This window comes from Armigeres subalbatus, chromosome 2, assembly GCF_024139115.2.
Source record: "Armigeres subalbatus isolate Guangzhou_Male chromosome 2, GZ_Asu_2, whole genome shotgun sequence".
Lineage (NCBI taxonomy): Eukaryota > Metazoa > Arthropoda > Insecta > Diptera > Culicidae > Armigeres > Armigeres subalbatus.
Window position 1 is genome coordinate 148100090 of NC_085140.1, and position 19753 is coordinate 148119842.

General features: G+C 43.4%; 1 protein-coding gene across 2 annotated transcripts in view; it reads right to left on the reverse strand.

The window, feature by feature from the left end:
• The window catches only part of LOC134210990 (tumor protein D54), a 49487-nt gene that overhangs the window by 21124 nt on the left and 8610 nt on the right, over nt 1–19753 (reverse strand). The window contains exon 1 of one of the 2 annotated variants that reach the window (XM_062687485.1): nt 9221–10747. The exons of the other annotated variant lie outside the window; for it this stretch is intronic. Within the exon in view, the coding sequence (XP_062543469.1) occupies nt 9221–9740 (520 nt within the window). The 5' untranslated portion in view covers nt 9741–10747. Of the gene's footprint in view, nt 1–9220; nt 10748–19753 lie in introns of those variants that run through there. 2 annotated transcript variants of the gene reach the window in all.

Sequence of the window (19753 nt, forward strand, 5' to 3'; positions counted from 1 at the left end):
GGTTTAAACCCGATCGAGTACAAGTACAAGTGTGCTTACAGCAACTTGAGTCATTGTCATATGTTGAGTATGTATCATGAAAATTATTGAATGCATAAATACTACTGCTAAATGGGAAATAAATTTAAACGATACCATATAATTTAAATATAAAACATATTTGAAGCTTTATGAAAATATGTTAACTGCGTACAACATAGTACATATATGCCCGTTAATATGATACTTACTTAGGTAGGGAGCGCAACCTAGAATGGCGGGATAGGTACAAGACGACTTGGCAAATATGGGGCTCAGCCGTGGTGGCAGTTATATCGCGGTCAAATTCAATAACAATCACATTCAAATATAGTGGCGTCAAATTATGTTGATTCATTGTTAATTGTTTAGACATAAACCCATAGTATTCTGCGCTTCATAAGTAACCATACTATCACTATACAATTACTATACATAAGCGGCTTCGTGTCTACCCAAAATAGCTGAAGGATTAAAATTATACATTCGATTCACTTACTTTGTTGCAATAAAATATCAAATTTCCACCTTTGTCGGAAAGCAGAAAATCATTTGTCTTTTATTAATAATTTCATTTACTTAAAGCGGACTATCTTTGCGATTTGTTGACATATTATAGTTAGTAGTAAATGTAGACTTAATTATCACCTGCATGAATGAAATAGAACACCTACGAAACTAGTGTCGTTTTCTGAAAATCGTGAATCAAGCGACCAGTATTCTGCTTAGGATTCATCAACACAACGTAACTGCACTGTAAACCAAGTCAAGTAAACGATAATCGATGATAATAAAGTGGTTGTCAGTTTTTTTATGAACTATTATCGATTGGGAATCTGCTTTTCTGCTGCTATTTAATTGTCCGGTAGTAAAAATATGGAATTGTAGACACCACATAAATACTCGCAACAAAAGCATCCCGTTGTCGATTTTTTTTTTACAGCATACTTCAAAGCACTCGACTTACCTTGCATTTTTTTTTACTTCTCTCATTATGAATGAAAAGCGCACAGTACATTATGATGCGTTCCCGCTGTTCGCTCGAAAATGAAAAAGAATGCGAAACGGGAAGTAAATGAAACAACACACTAATACAAACGTCCGCATCAACGGTTCACTGAGTATGGTGAGTTTCAACTCGCACATACCATCACAACCGATAGGAAAAAACGGTGATTCAACAGAGTGGTGATCATCAACACACACACATAAACAACGCAAAACGATTTTGTGGCCGAGAAAAATTGATCGGCTGGTCGCCATGTTTCATTTAGCGTAGATTCTTGCAAATTTGTTAAAACAATTTTTCAAACTTACTGGTTGGGAGCGCGATGTTCTCTACCGGCCGGGCCATTGTCGTAGACCATTGAACGATCTTCGGCCAGCGCAGATTCTCGAGGGTGAACGTAGTCTCTTCTAATCATCTTTTCACACGCGACAAAATCGGAATAACCGTTTAGAACACACGGCAGACAATTTGAACTTTAAACAGCGACTGTCTTTTACAACATCTATTTCAAGACTGACTGGTGCAGGCTATGTTTGTGTGGTGGCTACCCGGCTGTTCTCTCACTCTCTCCTGACGCTTTGATGAGCACTTAGAAAAGGATTAGGACTGTCAGGTATAAACTTAGGAATAGAACTTTAGGTATATTTTATTATTTTTTTTTAGAACTTTAGGTATATTTTATTTATTTTTTTTAATATGTTTTTTTTTTAATCAATAAATTTTTGTTTTAGTCCTTGTTTTTTGTTATTTTACTTTCATTTTACTTACCGAGTTCATTGATTCTCTACAAGTAGGTCAAGTGCTTTTCCTCTCCTTTTTCCGTTGTCAAATTTTCTCTAACAATGAAATACCAACAGTGGCTGGTTTCCTACCTGCCGCTACCTGCAGTAAGGTGTCTGCTACTATGCCTACCAAAGACTTTTTTGACCTAGCGATATAGCAGTCAAGCTTTACCGAACAACGCGCATACCACAGAGCAGCTTCGCATGCTCTGCTGTCTTTTTCGTTCGCTTTGGATGTACGGGAGTGCCGTTCGTCGATTGTTGATACACAAAGAGCCTACTTTGAAACTTGCAGTTTGTTCTATGATGCCTATGTGTTCTGTGTATAAAGTCTGGCGAAGTCACTGACAGGTCACCAATCGAACTGTAATTGACGAGACCCAATCGAACATGAAGCTTCAAATGCGCTTGAATTGATGGAGAGTATTGAGATAGTGTTTATCGTAAAAGTGAAACAAAAAAAACCGCTGAAGAAATTCTCTGATTCGCTGTGGATTATATCACATCAAAATATAATGTTTAAATGTTTCTTGGAAGTATTGTGTCTGTAAACAAGTGAAGGAAATTCCAAATACAGGCTTATGTGATGGTTGGAATCACTAAAAAAAGAGACTAAAAAACCTCCTTCCGATAGCCTCCTTTCAAAAAGCTCGGAAGCCTCCTTTTAATGGCCCCAAAGCCCCGTTGAAAAAGGCTCGGTAGGTTTTTATGAAGAGGCTCGCAAGCCTCCTTTCAAGAGGCTGAGAAGCATCTTTTCAAAAGTCTGAAAAGCGTCCTTTTAAGACGCTCAGTGGCTTTTTTTAAGCGGCTCGGGAGCCTCCTATCAAGAGGCTCGGAGGCCTACTATCAAGAGGCTCGCAAGCCTTCTTTTAAGACGGTCGGAAGCCTCCTCCAAGAGATCAAAAGCCTTCCTCCAAGAAGCTCAGAATTCGTCTTTCAAGAGGCTTGGAAGTCTCCTTTCAAGAGGCTGAAAAGCGTCCTTTCAAGACACTCAGAAGCCTCCTTTCAATTGCAAAAGGCTCAGAAGCCTCCTTTCAAGACGCCCAGAAGCCTGTTTCTAAGAGGCTCTGAATCCTTCTCTTAAGAGGATCGGAAGCCTCCGTTTGAGAGGCTCGGGAGCCTTCTTTAAGAGGCTGAGAAGCATCTTTTAAGAGGATGAAATGTGTCTTTTCAAGAGGCTCAGAACCCTTCTTTCAGGATCGCAACCCTCTTTCCAAGATGCGCGGAATTCTTCTTTCAAGAAGCTGAGAAGCGTCATTTCAAGAAGCTCAAAAGTGTCCTTTCAAGAAGCTCAGAACCCGCCTTTTAACAGGCTAGAGGGCCTCCTTTCATTTTGATATAACATGTAGGGTGGCCACTGAAACTCAATTTTCAAATTCCCGGTTATTTCCCGCTTCTCCCGATAAATTTTGTCAAATTTTCCCGGTTTTTATTTAATTTGAAAAAAATCAGAGTAAGAATTTTTGAAGGTGTTTTATTTTCTGATCAAACCGGAGGTCAGTTTTATATGGAGGCAGCTGTTAATTTATAACAAACCTTTGAAATAGATAGGGGAGATCCCCCAGCGACGAACACCTCCCAATACCGAACACGTTTCAAAACAACACTGGCAGAGGACCCTCTACCATCTTATGAAGTACAAAAGAAAGCATATTGAAAAATCCTTTACTTGTATATTGTAAAATTTGTACAAAATTTGAAATTGAACAAAAATGTCAAAAAATGTTATGTTTCCGCTTATTTTAGAAGGTTTGAATCAACAATTTTAAAATCTGCCGAATGCATTCTGATTTTGTGGAGATGGTCAATATAAGCCATATTTTAAATAAATAAATCATTATTTTGTTTCCTAAACTAGATTAAAGCACATTTTGGGCAATCAAAACATTTTATTTATTTATCATCAGACTAAGGCCGAAGTGGCCTGTGCTGCACATAAAAGACTTCTCCATTCAGCTCGGACCATGGCTGCACTTCGCCAACCACGCAGTCTGCGGAGGGTCCGCAAGTCGTCCTCCACCTGATCGCCCTGATTGCCCGCTGTGCACCTCGCCTTCTTGTTCCCGTCGGATCGTTGTCGAGAACCATTTTCACCGGATTACTGTCCGACATTCTGGCTACGTGCCCGGCCCACCGCAGTCTTCCGATTTTCGCGGTGTGAACGATGGATGGTTCTCCCAACAGCTGATGCAACTCGTGGTTCATTCGCCTCCTCCACGTACCGTCCGCCATCTGCACCCCACCATAGATGGTACGCAACACTTTCCTTTCGAAAACTCCCAGTGCGCGTTGGTCCTCCACGAGCATCGTCCAGGTCTCGTGTCCGTAGAGAACTACCGGTCTAATAAGCGTTTTGTAGATAGTCAGTTTGGTACGGCGGCGAACTCTATTCGATCGCTAGCGTCTTGCGGAGTCCAAAGTACGTACGATTTCCAGCCACTATGCGTCTCCGAATTTCTACACGAATTCTTCAACCACCTCGATTTCGTCACCACCGATAGAAACTCGTGGTGGGTGGCTCACATTGACCTCTCTTGAGCCTCTTCCTATCATGTACTTCGTCTTCGACGTGTTGATGACTAGTCCAATCCGTTTAGCTTCGCTTTTCAGTCTGATGTAGGCTTCCTCCATCCTCTCAAAGTTACGTGCCATGATATCAATGTCGTCGGCGAAACCAATTAACTGGACGGTTTTCGTGAAAATCGTACCACTCGTGTCAATCCCCGCCCTTCGTATTACTCCCTCAAAAGCGATGCTGAATAGCAAACACGGAAGACCATCACCTTGCCGTAACCCTCTGCGCGTTTCAGGACTCGAGAATGCGCCTGAAACACGAACTACGCACATCACCCGATCCATCGTCGCCTTGATCAACCTATCAGTTTATATGGAAATCAGTTTTCGTGCATTAGCTGCCATAGCTGGTCCCGATCGATTGTATCATATGCGGCTTTGAAGTCGATAAATAGATGATGTGTGGGCACGTTGTATTCGCAGCATTTCTGCAATACCTGACGTATGGCGAACACCTGGTCTGTGGTAGAGCGTTCACCCATAAATCCCGCCTGGTACTGCCCCACGAACTCTCTTGCAATTGGTGTTAGTCGACGGCATAAAATTTGGGAGAGTACCTTGTAGGCGGCGTTCAGCAATGTGATTGCGCGGTAGTTGCTACAATCCAGCTTATCGCCCTTTTTGTAGATGGGACACACGACACCTTACATCCACTCCTGCGGCAGAACCTCATCCTCCCAAACCTTGGTAATCACCCAGTGCAGCGCTCTAGCCAGTGCTTCACCACCGTGTTTAAACAGCTCTCCTGGTAGTTGGTCAACTCCAGGGGCTTTTTGTTTTTCAGCCGGCCGATCTCCTCCTGGATTTCCTGGAGATTCGGAACCGGAAGTCGCATGACCTGCGCGCGTGCTCCTAGGTTCATTACCATACCGCCACCGTTGTCTGCCATATCGCCATTCAGTGCTGCCGCCACCTTTGGATCACCTTACACTCGTTCGTAAAAAGGTTCCCGTTTATGTCCTTACACATATCGGGCTGTGGCACGTGGCCCTTACGTGAACGGTTCAACTTCTCATAGAACTTTCGTGCGTTATTAGCGCGGTACAGTTCCTCCGTCTCTTCACGGTCTCGATCTTCCTGCTGGCGCTTTTTCCTCCGAAAAATCGAGTTTTGTCTGTTACGCGACCGTTTGTATCGTGCCTCGTTCGCCCTCGTGCGGTGTTGCAGCAATCTCGCCCATGCTGCATTCTTCTCCTCAACTAACTGCTCACATTCGCCGTCATACCAGTCGTTTCTCTGATCCGGAGCCACCGTGACTAGTGCAGCGGCTGCGGTGCTTCCAATGGCGGATCGAATATCTCTTCAGTCATCTTCAAGAGATGCTGCGTCTAGCTGCTCTTCCGTTGGGAGTGCCACTTCCAGCTGCTGCGCGTAGTCTTGGGCTAGTCTACCGTCTTGTAGCTGCCCAATGTTAAGCCGCGGCGGACGACTCCGACGCGTGTTGATCACCGCCGAGAGTTTTGAGCGCAGACATACTGCGACGAGGTAGTGGTCGGATTCAATATTCGCACTGCGGTAAGTGCGTACGGTCGTGATGTCGGAGAAGAATTTACCGTCGATTAGAACGTGGTCGATTTGGTTTTCCGTTACTTGATTAGGTGATTTCCATGTGGCCTTGTGGATATTTTTTGCGGGGGAAGAAAGTGCTTCGGACTACCATTCCGCGGGAGGCTGCAAAGTTTACGCATCGTTGGCCGTTGTCGTTCGATACGGTATGCAGACTATCCGGTCCGATGACCGGTCTATACATTTCCTCCCTTCCTACCTGAGCGTTCATGTCACCGATGACGATTTTGACGTCCCGCAGTGGGCATCCATCGTATGTCTGCTCCAGCTGCGCATAGAACGCTTCTTTCTCGTCGTCGGATCTCCCTTCGTGTGGGCAGTGCACGTTGATGATGCTATAGTTGAAGAAACGGCCTTTTATCCTCAGCTTGCACATCCTTGCGTTGATTGGCTGCCACCCAATCACGCGTTGGCGCATCTTTCCCAGCACTATGAAGCCGGTTCCCAGCTCGTTGGTGGTGCCACAGCTTTGGTAGAAGGTAGCCGCTCGATGCCCGCTTTTCCACACTTTCTGTCCTGTCCAGCAGATTTCCTGCAGCGCTACGACATCGAAGTTACGGGGATGTAATTCATCGTAGATTATCCTGTCGCAACCTGCGAAGCCTAGCGACTTGCAATTCCATGTTCCAAGCTTCCAATCGTGATCCTTTATTCGTCGCCTAGGTCGTTGCCGATTGTATCGAGTCGTATTATCTTCTATGTCGTTCGTAATAGTTGTTTTTAAAGGCGGCTTATTGGGCGTGCGCAAACCTCCTGTCTCGTCGGAGGGCCGTCGTGTCAGGGCTGTTTAGCGTCCCACCTAACACCAGGACTTGGGCTTGTGCGCTTTGAGCGGCACACGGTCGCTTTGGCGGAGCCTACTTGCGGATACATGCAGCTTTTTATAGAGGTTTAACAGGGCCCACTTAGAGATGTCGTAAAATCCCGATTAATCGATTAGTTACTAATCGATTACACTCGATTCCTGTCGATTATTGAATCAATTGATCGTTGGATTATAATCGATTCAAAATTAATCGATTATTACAACGATGAATCGATTAATCGAAGTAATCAATTAATTTGCGACATCCTTATGATGTCGTAAAATCCTGATTAATCGATTAGTAACAAATCGATTACTCTCGATCTCTCTCGATTATTGAATCGATTAATCGTTAGGTAATGATCGATTCAAAATTAATCGATTATTACAACGATTAATCGATTAATCGAAGTAATCGATTAATTTACGACAATTAACCCTAACTGTCAAACCCCACCACATCCTAGGCAGGCGCCACAACTCGCAGATGGCCTGGGGAGGGATCGTCAAGCCCTTGGACATAGTCCCTGCTGCCCCAAATCAAAACATTTGATTTATAATTTGGAACTATCCTACAATGTACTCGCGTCTCCACGCACTGTCCATACCAGAATGCTGATGTGTCGACGCGTGGTACGTTGTTCCCTAAGGGCTGCCTGCAAAAAGGCGTTTTGCTTCATGAGTTTTCCGGCAACGAAATATCACCACTTTTTTGAAATGTGAATATTATCAATATGATTGAGATTTTTTCTAATTTTAATATAGCATCAGCTAGCTATATTGTTTAACTTTTGCGTGAGGTAGAAACACCCATGAAAATCGTTATAGCTAAGGCATAAATAAAGCAATCTATGCTTAGCTAGGGCATATTGCCCCTACTTCCCCTATAATAGGTTTTGCCGAGACTTACCCGAATATCAAGAAGCCTAGCGTATTTATTGAAAATGAATTTTCGCCATAGATTGTTTTCTGCAAAGTTGGCAGAAAATGTTCTAAGCGATTTCTCCTAAATGATCATATGTCGACCGAAGTTCGTTCTTATGTTTTATGTTTTTATACTCGAGATTTATTGATCACTATAACTTGTTGTAGCAAATAACGAAGGGGTTCTGAGAACACTCTATTGGAATTCTGGGCAGCATCCGCTCGAGATTTTAAGCAAAATTCGTTCGAGAATCTGGAAATCTGAACAGAATTCGTTTGGGATTCTAAACACAAGACATTCAAGAGTCTGAAATTAATCCGTTCGGGACTTAAACAGAATCCGTTTTGTGATTCTGAACAGAATTCCGATCGAGAATTTCAACAGAATCCATTTGGAATTCGTTTGAAATTTCGAATAGAGTCCGTTTAGGATTCTGTTTGAGATTCTGAACAGAATCCGTTTTCTAAACAGAAACTATTTGCGTTTCTGAAAAGAATTCGAATGATATTCTGTTGATAGTCAACACTCAACGTAATTTCTGGAGGTAGTAATCCAGCACAATTTCAGTTCAATTTCGCTAAGACCTAACTTATTTTGAAAGATAAAAGTATTCTTATAACGGAGCTGGGATGAAATACAAATTTGCCATTATCATAACCCGGGGCGATAACATCGAAGTATATTTGCTGTCGACCTACATAACATATGTATGAAGTTATGAATTTCTCGAATAATGATGACACTATTCACGATATATAAATCGTGCTTCAAGATCATAGTAATATGAACTTGACAGACTTCCGAGTACACCGAGATATTGGGAATGATGAAATTTTTTCCTATAATATAATGCTTATCAATGGGCCACATGTAGCGTGATATCAGAAATTTTCGCGGGCTGCAGGAAAAGGCTTAGAAGGCCGCACTTTGGGGATCACTAGTATTACAGTTTAAGTTTTCTTAGAACCATAAAAGTTTCCACACTTCCGTGGATTGATCGTAATGTAGCAACAGAGCAAAGAGCTCTAAGTAGACTAAGAATAGGCTGTTGCTTACATACTTGTAGCATGCCGAAAATTTGAAGAACTTTAAAAAAAATGAAGAAGACAGACTACCAGACAGGTATTAAAATTACTATTCAAAATATAATAATTTAAGTAGTTAGTAAGGATGAATAAATGTAAAGTTAAATCCTTTAAATACAATAAAACAAAGTTTTCTTCTCCGTTTTTTTTTCACTTTACAAGGAACAATGTTATGATGGTATACCTTTTTCTATTATTCGATTTATTGTACATCCTGCCTTCTATTAATTGTTGCATGCTGAAAATTATTACTGACATTGATTCAAATTTGGGCGAGACAAAATTTAGCGGGTCAGCTAGTAATCTACAAGTCATCAGTCAACAGTTTGTATGTTATGCGGATACGAACACAAATCTTTTTTTTTTTAACGAGTGTCAAATCATAAGGTTTTTTTTTGTTTAAAGATCTGTTTAAAGATTTGTTTAAAGACCACTAAAAACCTAAATGATACCTACCTACGGCACTCCCAATGTTTAGGAAGCTTTTATAATTATCACCGCTGGATATCCGCGCCAAGTACGGCTTTGAAAAATCTATAAATGTAACTCGCACGTCCCGCATCCGCTTTTTGCTGAACAAATTGTTCAGCTTATTTGTACGATTTGTGAGCAACTTATGCGCTAGAAGGTTTCTCATCACCCCCACACCGGTCCTGCTGTCGGTTGATGGTTTGGAAGGTGCCTCTTTGTCTTCGGAAGACTCCGATGGAAACGGAGGACTGAATTCGGTTTCCACCGTTTGCATTTCCAAGTCCGGATCGATATCCTCGTCCGACGAGACACCGAGGATCTGGTCAAGCGTGAGAGACCTCAGATACAGCTCGGTCTCCTCCGGCCAGGTCTGCTCGTCGCCAAGCTCTTCCGCATTGTACTCGGTGATGACGTCGAACGACGGCGTTAGGCAGTTGTCCAACTTGGGAATGTAAGGATCCTCGATGTACTCCAGACTGGGCAATTCATCTTCACCAACCCTCATTATGGGTTGGATGATTGCCACGTGCCGGGTGGTATCGATTTCAGTCGCCAATATGAACTGCCTATGACTAGATTGCGTTGTGGATAGACTTTTTTCGCCGATTGCAAGGCGAGTCGTTACGACATCATGCTGCTGGTTGGTTGTAATTGTTTGTAATAAACAACCACTGGAGGTATTGCGACAGGCTCTTCGACTTTTGTTGAGCGGTGATGGAAACAGGGGTTGCTGCAGATTTCGCGATGAATGAATGTGGTTTATAGTTGCCAATGGAGAGTTTATTTCTTTTATTGTTGATTCTCCACTGTTTGAAGGTATGGAGCTCTATGAAGCAGTTTTCAACGAAGTAACAACGAAGAAAGACTTCAACAAAGAGGAAACTTTTCCTCACTTCTCGAAATCGAGAGACTTCTTTACGTAACGGGTTATTTTGACACGGCAAAGACCTCTATCTCACTTTTATGAAGCTCACTCATGCTGTATTGCTAGTTTTTCTTTCTAAACATTTTAATTTAGGCCACACTCTTTGTTTTGCTTCTTCGCTTTACACCGATACACTTCAATCAGCCCCAGCAAGGTCAGCTCCGCGATTGAAATAAGAGATTGTTTGGAGGTCAGCATTGAACGTCCAGTTATAGAAATGAAATTATTTTCAACGTATAACTTGTTTGTTCTTCTTGTAAAACTAATCCACGAGACCGGATTTCCTGCCTAAAATTCACAATGCACTGTTGGGCGCCAATCGCAATCCTGTTAGGTATCTGATTACATGTTTCGCACAAACCACCTTTTGCACATTGTATCAACCGCAAAACCAATTGGAATTATTCGATCGAACAAGTTGAAAATAATTATCGTCACCGAGAACTGACGTAGATACGTTCAAGAAAATAATAAGTCAAGGCAAATCTTCAACCGCACGCAAAACGGAGATCACTTTCACGCGCGTAGATACGTGTGCGCCTATTTTTGAAACGAAAACCCGCGAACATGCGACTTAACCAAAGCACCGACCTAAACTGGTCGGGCTGGAATCGCGCTGGAGGCAAAAAGCTCAATAATTTTGCTCTGCATGCATCGCGCACTGTTGGTTGTTGAAGAATATGTATCTTTACAGTACCAACGACATTAGCCGGTTGAGGAAAGAGAAGGAAACCAGAAAAAAAGCTCAAACTAATCCACCTAGCTGGATGAGACTCATTAGTTATATGTAGTTCTATCTCATAATGATGATTGAAAAGACGCAAACATCAGTTCAAAGGTAAATTATCTATTAACTATTCGCTATTTTTTACGAAACATATTTTGAACAATTCGTAATAATCTTTGCCACTGATAGTGATTTTATAGGCTTTCGTTGCGTTACATTGAAGAGTACCTACGAGGCAAAACATAACGAGCGTTCATAAAAAAGCGCTTCGTCTACAACAGCTACAAAAGCATAGGAAGGTTGTGGTTCGCGACGCGACGCAAACGATCGCATGAGAATCGGACACACTGTTGTCTGAACGTTCACTTACGGGTGATTTTCTAGGCTCTTCAGAGTGGTATGCAACGCGGATATTATAACCTTTATCGATTGATTTTGATTCCATTAAATATTCAGGTGACTTTCGAACCAAGTCTGTTGTTGTGATTCGGTGAAATGAAAGCAAATGATTCTCGAATATTTTCAAATTCTGGGACACATTCTTTAGCTCATCAATAAGATGCACGATGAAGCAGATTATGCTGAGCATGGCTTTAATTTTAGCTATCAGAATTTTTAATCTTGTACTACAGTGAATTTGTCACACGAAGAAAATCTAAGTCAGCAACAAAGTTTGGATTTTTATTACTATTGGACTTGTATACGGTTTCTTTGAAATAGGACTCAAATACAGTCAGGGATAGTTTCAACCATTCAGTCAGAGTTTAACTCATTAACATTTGATTCTTCGAATTCCCTAGAAAAACGTTTCGATTTGTTCTTAGTTACTTCTGCAAATTGCTCTGGGTGTCAGACTATTTTAAAAAGGTTTTATTGCCTGAAGATACACGATTGATTATTGTGTTAACTGACATTCAATCCAATCTACGAGGCAATGAACTTGACATTCATTTTACATGCATACCTTGCTTGGTTTAGTCCCATTATACGAAAGCGGATTCCGTGTGCCACCTTTACACCTATATACAAAATATGTCATATCTACCATGAAAGTAATAGCTTTACAACGGAGCAGGTAGTGCAACGTGAGTGAGTAAAACCAATCGAACGTCACTTGCCATATAGGCATGAAATTCAATTCAAATCTCACCAAGCGCTAAAACCGCGCGCACCAGTGACGTCGATCTCAAAGCGACACTCTCCTGCAAATAATGTGTAGTTTGTTGTTAGACAATACATTAATGCACTTTATGGTGTGTGAATTGCTCTTAAATTGATCTGTTATGACCTTATGAGATTGTGTGAGAATTGAGGAGTCGATATAGTGTCCTTATAGTGCCTCATAGATTGATCAATTCGCGAATTATTCCGTTAGCTATTCCGTAATATTATAGGGTTAAATCATAAAGAAGAATTGACATATCTTCCATTCGCTGCAACATAGAATTATGTCGGATCACACTGTCTTACCCCAAAACAGAGATCGGATATAGTCACTGTAAGATATATATGTCATCGTCTTATACTCGAATACTGCCGTGAATCGTATATTTGTCCCATATGAATAGGGAACCCAACAAAGATGGAACAGATATGCAATTCACGGCAGAATAATGCACAATGGAGGAGGAGCGCCCAGCATAGCACTGGTCCCCACAAGTTCCTATCTCACGCTTCCACGGGTCGTCCGATGACAAAATACGGCCAGCTAAGGGTTGTGTACTTAGCTGGTACACGGGTAAAAATCCGTTCCCAGGAATGAGAAAATAATTCATGATTCCATGAATCCGTCGTGTTTTCATTTTATGAAAATACACCATGAATATAAATCATGATTTCATGATTTATTTTCGCGTAACGCAACCAATGCGTTACAATTTGGTTGTTAAGATCGACAGAATAAAAAAAAGTTCAACAGGGGATTTGAACTCGAGTACACTGAGCGAGAGTCCGGCGTGCTACCTCTCAGCCGTTCTTACTTCTTGGATATGGAGTGTTCGAAGTATAACCGGTTATGCATACTGTCGACTGAGGATTGCCTAGTACCATCCCTAGCAGCACACATGCTCAACATAGGTTACTACAACTCTTATGTGACCAGATTCAGTCACAATCAAGTTGCTGCAACCATTTTTGTCCGACCTGTGTTGCTCGGGATGAATAATGTTCCTGAAATCATGAATTATAATCATGGTTGAACTGACCTGATTCATGATTTCATGATTTTTTATTCATGCCTGTGGGTATGCATTTGTTTCCGTGTAGTGCAGCCTGGGCACTGTTGTTCTTCTGACATCAGCTAGAGTGAGAAGGTACGTCCCGAGCGTCTGTTTACCAGGAGGTACGGCTCAAACAGCATCTGCCTGGTACCCAGCGACTGATTAATGAAACGCTGTATCGCGTCACCTATTCCTAAGGTGACAGCCCCACCAGCGCGCTGCAGCGCGATGTAGATAATGTGACCCCGGTATGGCCGCTTACTAAAGACTCTCAAATACCACGAAAAATGGAGATAGAAGAAAAAGAGAACGCTACGAACGTACCTGGAATGTCAGGACCCTAAATGAACCTGGACGAGTGAGCCTTTTGGCTCGTAAACTGCAGAAGGTTAGAGTGAACGTGGCCGCTATTCAAGAAGTCCGATGCCCTAGATCCGGAAAACGTGAATTCCGAGCCGTGGACCCCACGACCAACCCGCATTCAAGTATAACATCTATCACAGCGGCGGCGGAAAAGCGGATCATGGAGTTGGTTTCGTAGTGATGGGCAAGCAGATGAAGCTCGTGACGCGTTGGAAACCCATTAGCGAACGAATCCGTGTGTTGAGGATACGGGGCAAATTCTTCAATTACAGCCTAATCAACTTTTACGCACCGACAAATGATAAATCTGACGACGTGAAGGACACGTTTTATTTATTAATTAGCAAAATCAATTAGTCTCAGTCCGTTGCTGATCGTTACGTGACGTCGCTATTGCCCTGAATTTGCTTGTTTTTTCGGTGCATTAATTGTTTTATAATTCGGCTAGAGCAAAACCTTATATTAGTAAAGCTCTATTGCACCTCGGCTTATTGTGGAATATCAATTGGAATCAGTTTTCTCTAAGAAAACGGAACATTTAATTTTGTGGCAGTCAATCCCGATCATTATGAAGAATAAAAAAGTGTGTAAAAAGTTCTATCTGTGTATTGATGGGTAAATAGACTTATACACTGTTTGCGAAGGTGATTGTGCGTGTCTTTTCCATGCCAAATGTGTGGGGATCAGTGAACACGACTTAGATGTTCTATCACAAAGATCGCAAAATATAATTTGGATGTGCGATGCTTGTATGGACAAGTTCCGAAGGGTGAGAGACGGTATTCGACCTGTGACTACTACTGATGAGAATGCTGAGAAAGTGGAAACGATCGAGGAAGAGGTTAAAGAGCTGCGAAGCACAGTGGACAGAATTTTGATTTCGCTCTCTACTATCGCGTCGACGACTCCTGTGTGCGGTGCTGTATCACATTCAACGCCAATCACATTGAATTCACTTTCCAGCGGGACGAATGAAAGTAATGCGACTACTACCAATGATGATCACCTCCAGCCGACACGAAATTCAACAATCGACGAGAATTTTTCCTTGTTTATTTCAAATATTGATCCATGCGTTACTGAGTGGGATGTTCATCGTATGGTTTCTCATGCCTTAGGTAGCACTGAACCCGAATGCATTGATATTGTAAAGTTGTGTAAAAATTGGAATGGTGGTAGAACGCGTGATTTCATTTCATTCAAAGTGGTTCTAAATAGAAAATGGAAAACTCGAGCTCTAAATTCATCGACGTAGCCAGTTAACAACAAGTTTAGAGAATTTGTTCAAATGCATAACGATACTTGGAGACCCTAATTGAAAATTGTTTATAACAAAATGGCTGATGAATCACTGTTGAACTGTATGAAAATATGAGTAAAAGTACTGATGTATGTGATGAATTACGATTATATTAAAAGTATTGTATAGTATTAGTATTGTTTTTTTGTCAAATAATTGTATGCATATGATGCGATTTGATATTTTGTTTTTAAAGTGTTAAGTTTTAAATAGTCATTAAGACTAATTAATGTCAGATGGATTAAACCAATAAATAAATAAATAAATAAATAAATAAATATGAATGTGTTGATGAAGCCTATGGAGAGTGACCAAAGCATGATGTGAAAATTAATATGGGAGACGCTGACGCTCAGGAGAGTAGAGAGGACTTTTTCCGTCCCATAATTGGTAGGTAGAGCCTTCACTCCGCTACTAATGACAACGGCCCACGGTTAGTAAATTTCGCTGCTGCCAGAGGGATGGCCATCAGTAGCACTTACTTTGCACGAAAGAATATCCGAAAGCACACCTGGGGGCACCCAAATGGTGAAACTTGCAACCAGATAGACCATGTTCTGGTGGATGGGCGCCATGTCTCGGATGTTATCTATGTGCGGAGATTCAGAGGTCCGAACATTGACTCTGACCACTACCACTACCACTGTCAGTAAAATTCGATCACGGTTGTCAACAGTGTACGAACGAAAGATCACAGCGAACGATGCGTTACAATATACAGCGATTGGCGGCGGAAGGAGTATCGGCTGAGTACCGCCAGAAGTTCAACGAACGGATAAGTGCAATTAACGTTAGCGACAACATTAACGATCTATGGGAGTCGATTCATGGAGCGGTGAGCACAACAGCACGAGAAGTGGTAGGCACTGCACAGAGGCGACCCAGGACGGGTTGGTTAGGTGTGGAGTGTCAGAGAATGATAGACAAGAAGGACGTTGCCGGAAGCTGGATGTTGGTATCGGGTACCCTATCGAATAGAGATCGGTACAAGGAAGCAAGAGCAGCCGAAAAACGAACCCACCGCAGGAAGAAAAAAGAGTACGAAGAACAAGTTATTAGTGAGGCGCAGGAAAAAATGGAGCAGAACGATATGCGGAGGTTTTATGAGTCTGTCAATGGCGTGCGGAGAAAGACAGCGCCATCTTCCGTCCAACGACCAACAAGGGAATTTGCTGACAGATAAAACTGAAGTGGCTGCCAGGTGGAAGCAACACTTCGAGACTTTGTTGAATGGAGGAAGTGACGGTGCATCGGTGAACAGAATAAATATTAGCGACGATGAACAAGCTGTGGAGTCACCTACACTAGATGAGGTTAAAAAAGCTGTTAAAGAGCTGAAAAACAATAAGGCTGCGGGGAAGGACCAGCTCCCGGCTGAACTTCTCAAACATGGCAGTGAGCAGCTTTATGAAGTTCTGCACCATATAAAATCATCGTCATTATCGGATTGATTACGGTTTATTCCGCTGTGAAGCTTGAAGTTATAAGGCCACCGCTCGTTCCTGTTCTATACGAAGGAGGTCAAGGGTTCAATTCCAGATAGTTTCCAACTCTATTCTATAGGTACCTTCAACTTCACCATTCTAGCAGTCACTGTTATCAAAGTGATCAAAGCTTTTTTTTTGTTTCTTTATTAGGGATCAAAGCTCATTTCTGCATTGATTCTTTCTTTTCTATCACATTGGCAACACGTTAATTAAGACGAAGCTCTGGTAAGTGATAGAAGCATTGCTATCAATTATTTTTCACTGTAAATATTTATTCGGAAAATAAACGAGCTAATTAAATAAATTAGATCTAAATTGTGATTCAAATATATATATATATATATATATATACATATATATATATATATATATATATATATATATATATATATATATATATATATATATATATATTGGCTTGACGATCCCTCCCCAGGCCATCTGCGAGTTGTGGGGCTTGCCTAGGATGTGGTGGGGTTTGACAGTGGGCCCTGTTAAACCTCTATAAAAAGCTGCATGTATCCGCAAGTAGGCCCCACCAAAGCGACCGTGTGCCGCTCAAAGCGCACAAGCCCAAGTCCTGGTGTTAGGTGGGACGCTAAACAGCCCTGACACGACGGCCCTCCGACGAGACAGGAGGTTTGCGCAGGCCCAATAAGCCGCCTAGAAAACCAATCATTACGAACAATATAAGAGATAATGCGACTCGATATAATCGGCAAAGACCTAGGCGACGAATAAAGGATCACGATTGGAAGCTTGGAACATGGAACTGCAAGTCGCTAGGTTTCGCAGGTTGCGACAGGATGATCTACGATGAATTACATCCCCGCAACTTCGACGTCGTGGCGCTGCAGGAGATTTGCTGGACAGGACAGAAAGTGTGGAAAAGCGGGCATCGAGCGGCTACCTTCTACCAAAGCTGTGGCACCACCAACGAGCTGGGAACCGGCTTCATAGTGCTGGGTAAGATGCGCCAACGCGTGATTGGGTGGCAGCCAATCAACGCAAGGATGTGCAAGCTGAGGATTAAAGGCCGTTTCTTCAACTATAGCATCATCAACGTGCACTGCCCACACGAAGGGAGACCCGACGACGAGAAAGAAGCGTTCTACGCACAGCTGGAGCAGACATACGATGGATGCCCACTGCGGGACGTTAAAATCGTCATCGGTGACATGAACGCACAGGTAGGAAGGGAGGAAATGTATAGACCGGTCATCGGACCGGATAGTCTGCACACCGTATCGAATGACAACGGCCAACGATGCATAAACTTCGCAGCCTCCCGCGGAATGGTAGTCCGAAGCACCTTCTTTCCCCGCAAAAATATCCACAAGGCCACATGGAGATCACCTAACCAAGAAACGGAAAACCAAATCGACCACGTTCTAATCGACGGTAAATTCTTCTCCGACATCACGAACGTCCGCACTTACCGCAGTGCGAATATTGAATCCGACCACTACCTCGTTGCAGTATGCCTGCGCTCAAAACTCTCGACGGTGTACAACACGCGTCGAAGTCGGACGCCGCGGCTTAACATTGGGCGGCTACAAGACGGTAGACTAGCCCAAGAATACGCGCAGCAGCTGGAAGTGGCACTTCCAACGGAAGAGCAGCTAGGCGCAGCGTCTCTTGAAGATGGCTGGAGAGATATTCGATCCGCCATTGGTAGCACCGCAACCGCTGCACTTGGCACGGTGCCCTCGGATCAGAGAAACGACTGGTATGACGGCGAATGTGAGCAGTTAGTGGAAGAGAAGAATGCAGCATGGGCGAGATTGCTGCAACACCGCACGAGGGCGAACGAAGCACGGAACAGACAAAACTCGATTTTCCGGAGGAAAAAGCGCCAGCAGGAAGATCGAGACCGTGAAGAAACGGAGCAACTGTACCGCGCTAATAACACACGAAAGTTCTATGAGAAGTTAAACCGTTCACGTAAGGGCCACGTGCCACAGCCTGATATGTGTAAGGACATAAACGGGAACCTTCTTACGAACGAGCGCGAGGTGATCGAAAGGTGGAAGCAGCACTACGAAGAACACCTGAATGGCGATGTGGCAGACGAAGATGGCGGTATGGTGATGGACCTGGGAGAACGCGCGCAGGACAGAATTCTACCGGCTCCGGATCTCCAGGAAATCCAGGAGGAGATTGGCCGGCTGAAGAACAACAAAGCCCCTGGGGTTGACCAACTACCAGGAGAGCTATTTAAACACGGTGGTGAGGCACTGGCTAGAGCGCTGCACTGGGTCATTACCAAGATTTGGGAGGAGGAAGTTTTGCCGCAGGAGTGGATGGAAGGTGTCGTGTGTCCCATCTACAAAAAGGGCGATAAGCTGGATTGTAGCAACTACCGCGCAATCACATTGCTGAACGCCGCCTACAAGGTACTCTCCCAAATTTTATGCCGTCGACTAGCACCAACTGCAAGGGAGTTCGTGGGGCAGTACCAGGCGGGTTTTATGGGCGAACGCTCCACCACGGACCAGGTGTTCGCCATTCGCCAAGTACTGCAGAAATGCCGCGAATACAACGTGCCCACACATCATCTATTCATCGACTTCAAAGCCGAATATGATACAATCGATCGGGACCAGCTATGGCAGCTAATGCACGAACACGGTTTTCCGGATAAACTGACACGGTTGATCAAAGCAACGATGGATCGGGTGATGTGCGTAGTTCGAGTTTCAGGGGCATTCTCGAGTCCCTTCGAAACCCGCAGAGGGTTACGGCAAGGTGATGGTCTTTCGTGTTTGCTATTCAACATCGCTTTGGAAGGGTAATACGGAGAGCAGGGATTAACACGAGTGGTACAATTTTCAATAAGTCCGTCCAGCTATTTGGTTTCGCCGACGACATAGATATTATGGCACGTAACTTTGAGAAGATGGAGGAAGCCTACATCAGACTGAAGAGGGAAGCTAAGCGGATCGGACTAGTCATCAACACGTCGAAGACGAAGTACATGATAGGAAGAGGTTCAAGAGAAGACAATGTGAGCCACCCACCGCGAGTTTGCATCGGTGGTGACGAAATCGAGGTGGTAGAAGAATTTGTGTACTTGGGCTCACTGGTGACTGCCGAAAATGACACCAGCAGACGCATAGTGGCTGGAAATCGTACGTACTTTGGACTCCACAAGACGCTCCGATCGAATAGAGTTCGCCGCCGTACCAAACTGACAATCTACAAAACGCTAATTAGACCGGTAGTCCTCTACGGACACGAGACCTGGACGATGCTCGTGGAGGACCAACGCGCACTTGGAGTTTTCGAAAGGAAAGTGCTGCGTACCATCTATGGTGGGGTGCAGATGGCGGACGGTACGTGGAGGAGGCGAATGAACCACGAATTGCATCAGCTGTTGGGAGAACCATCCATCGTTCACACCGCGAAAATCGGACGACTGCGATGGGCCGGGCACGTAGCCAGAATGTCGGACAGTAACCCGGTGAAAATGGTTCTCGACAACGATCCGACGGGCA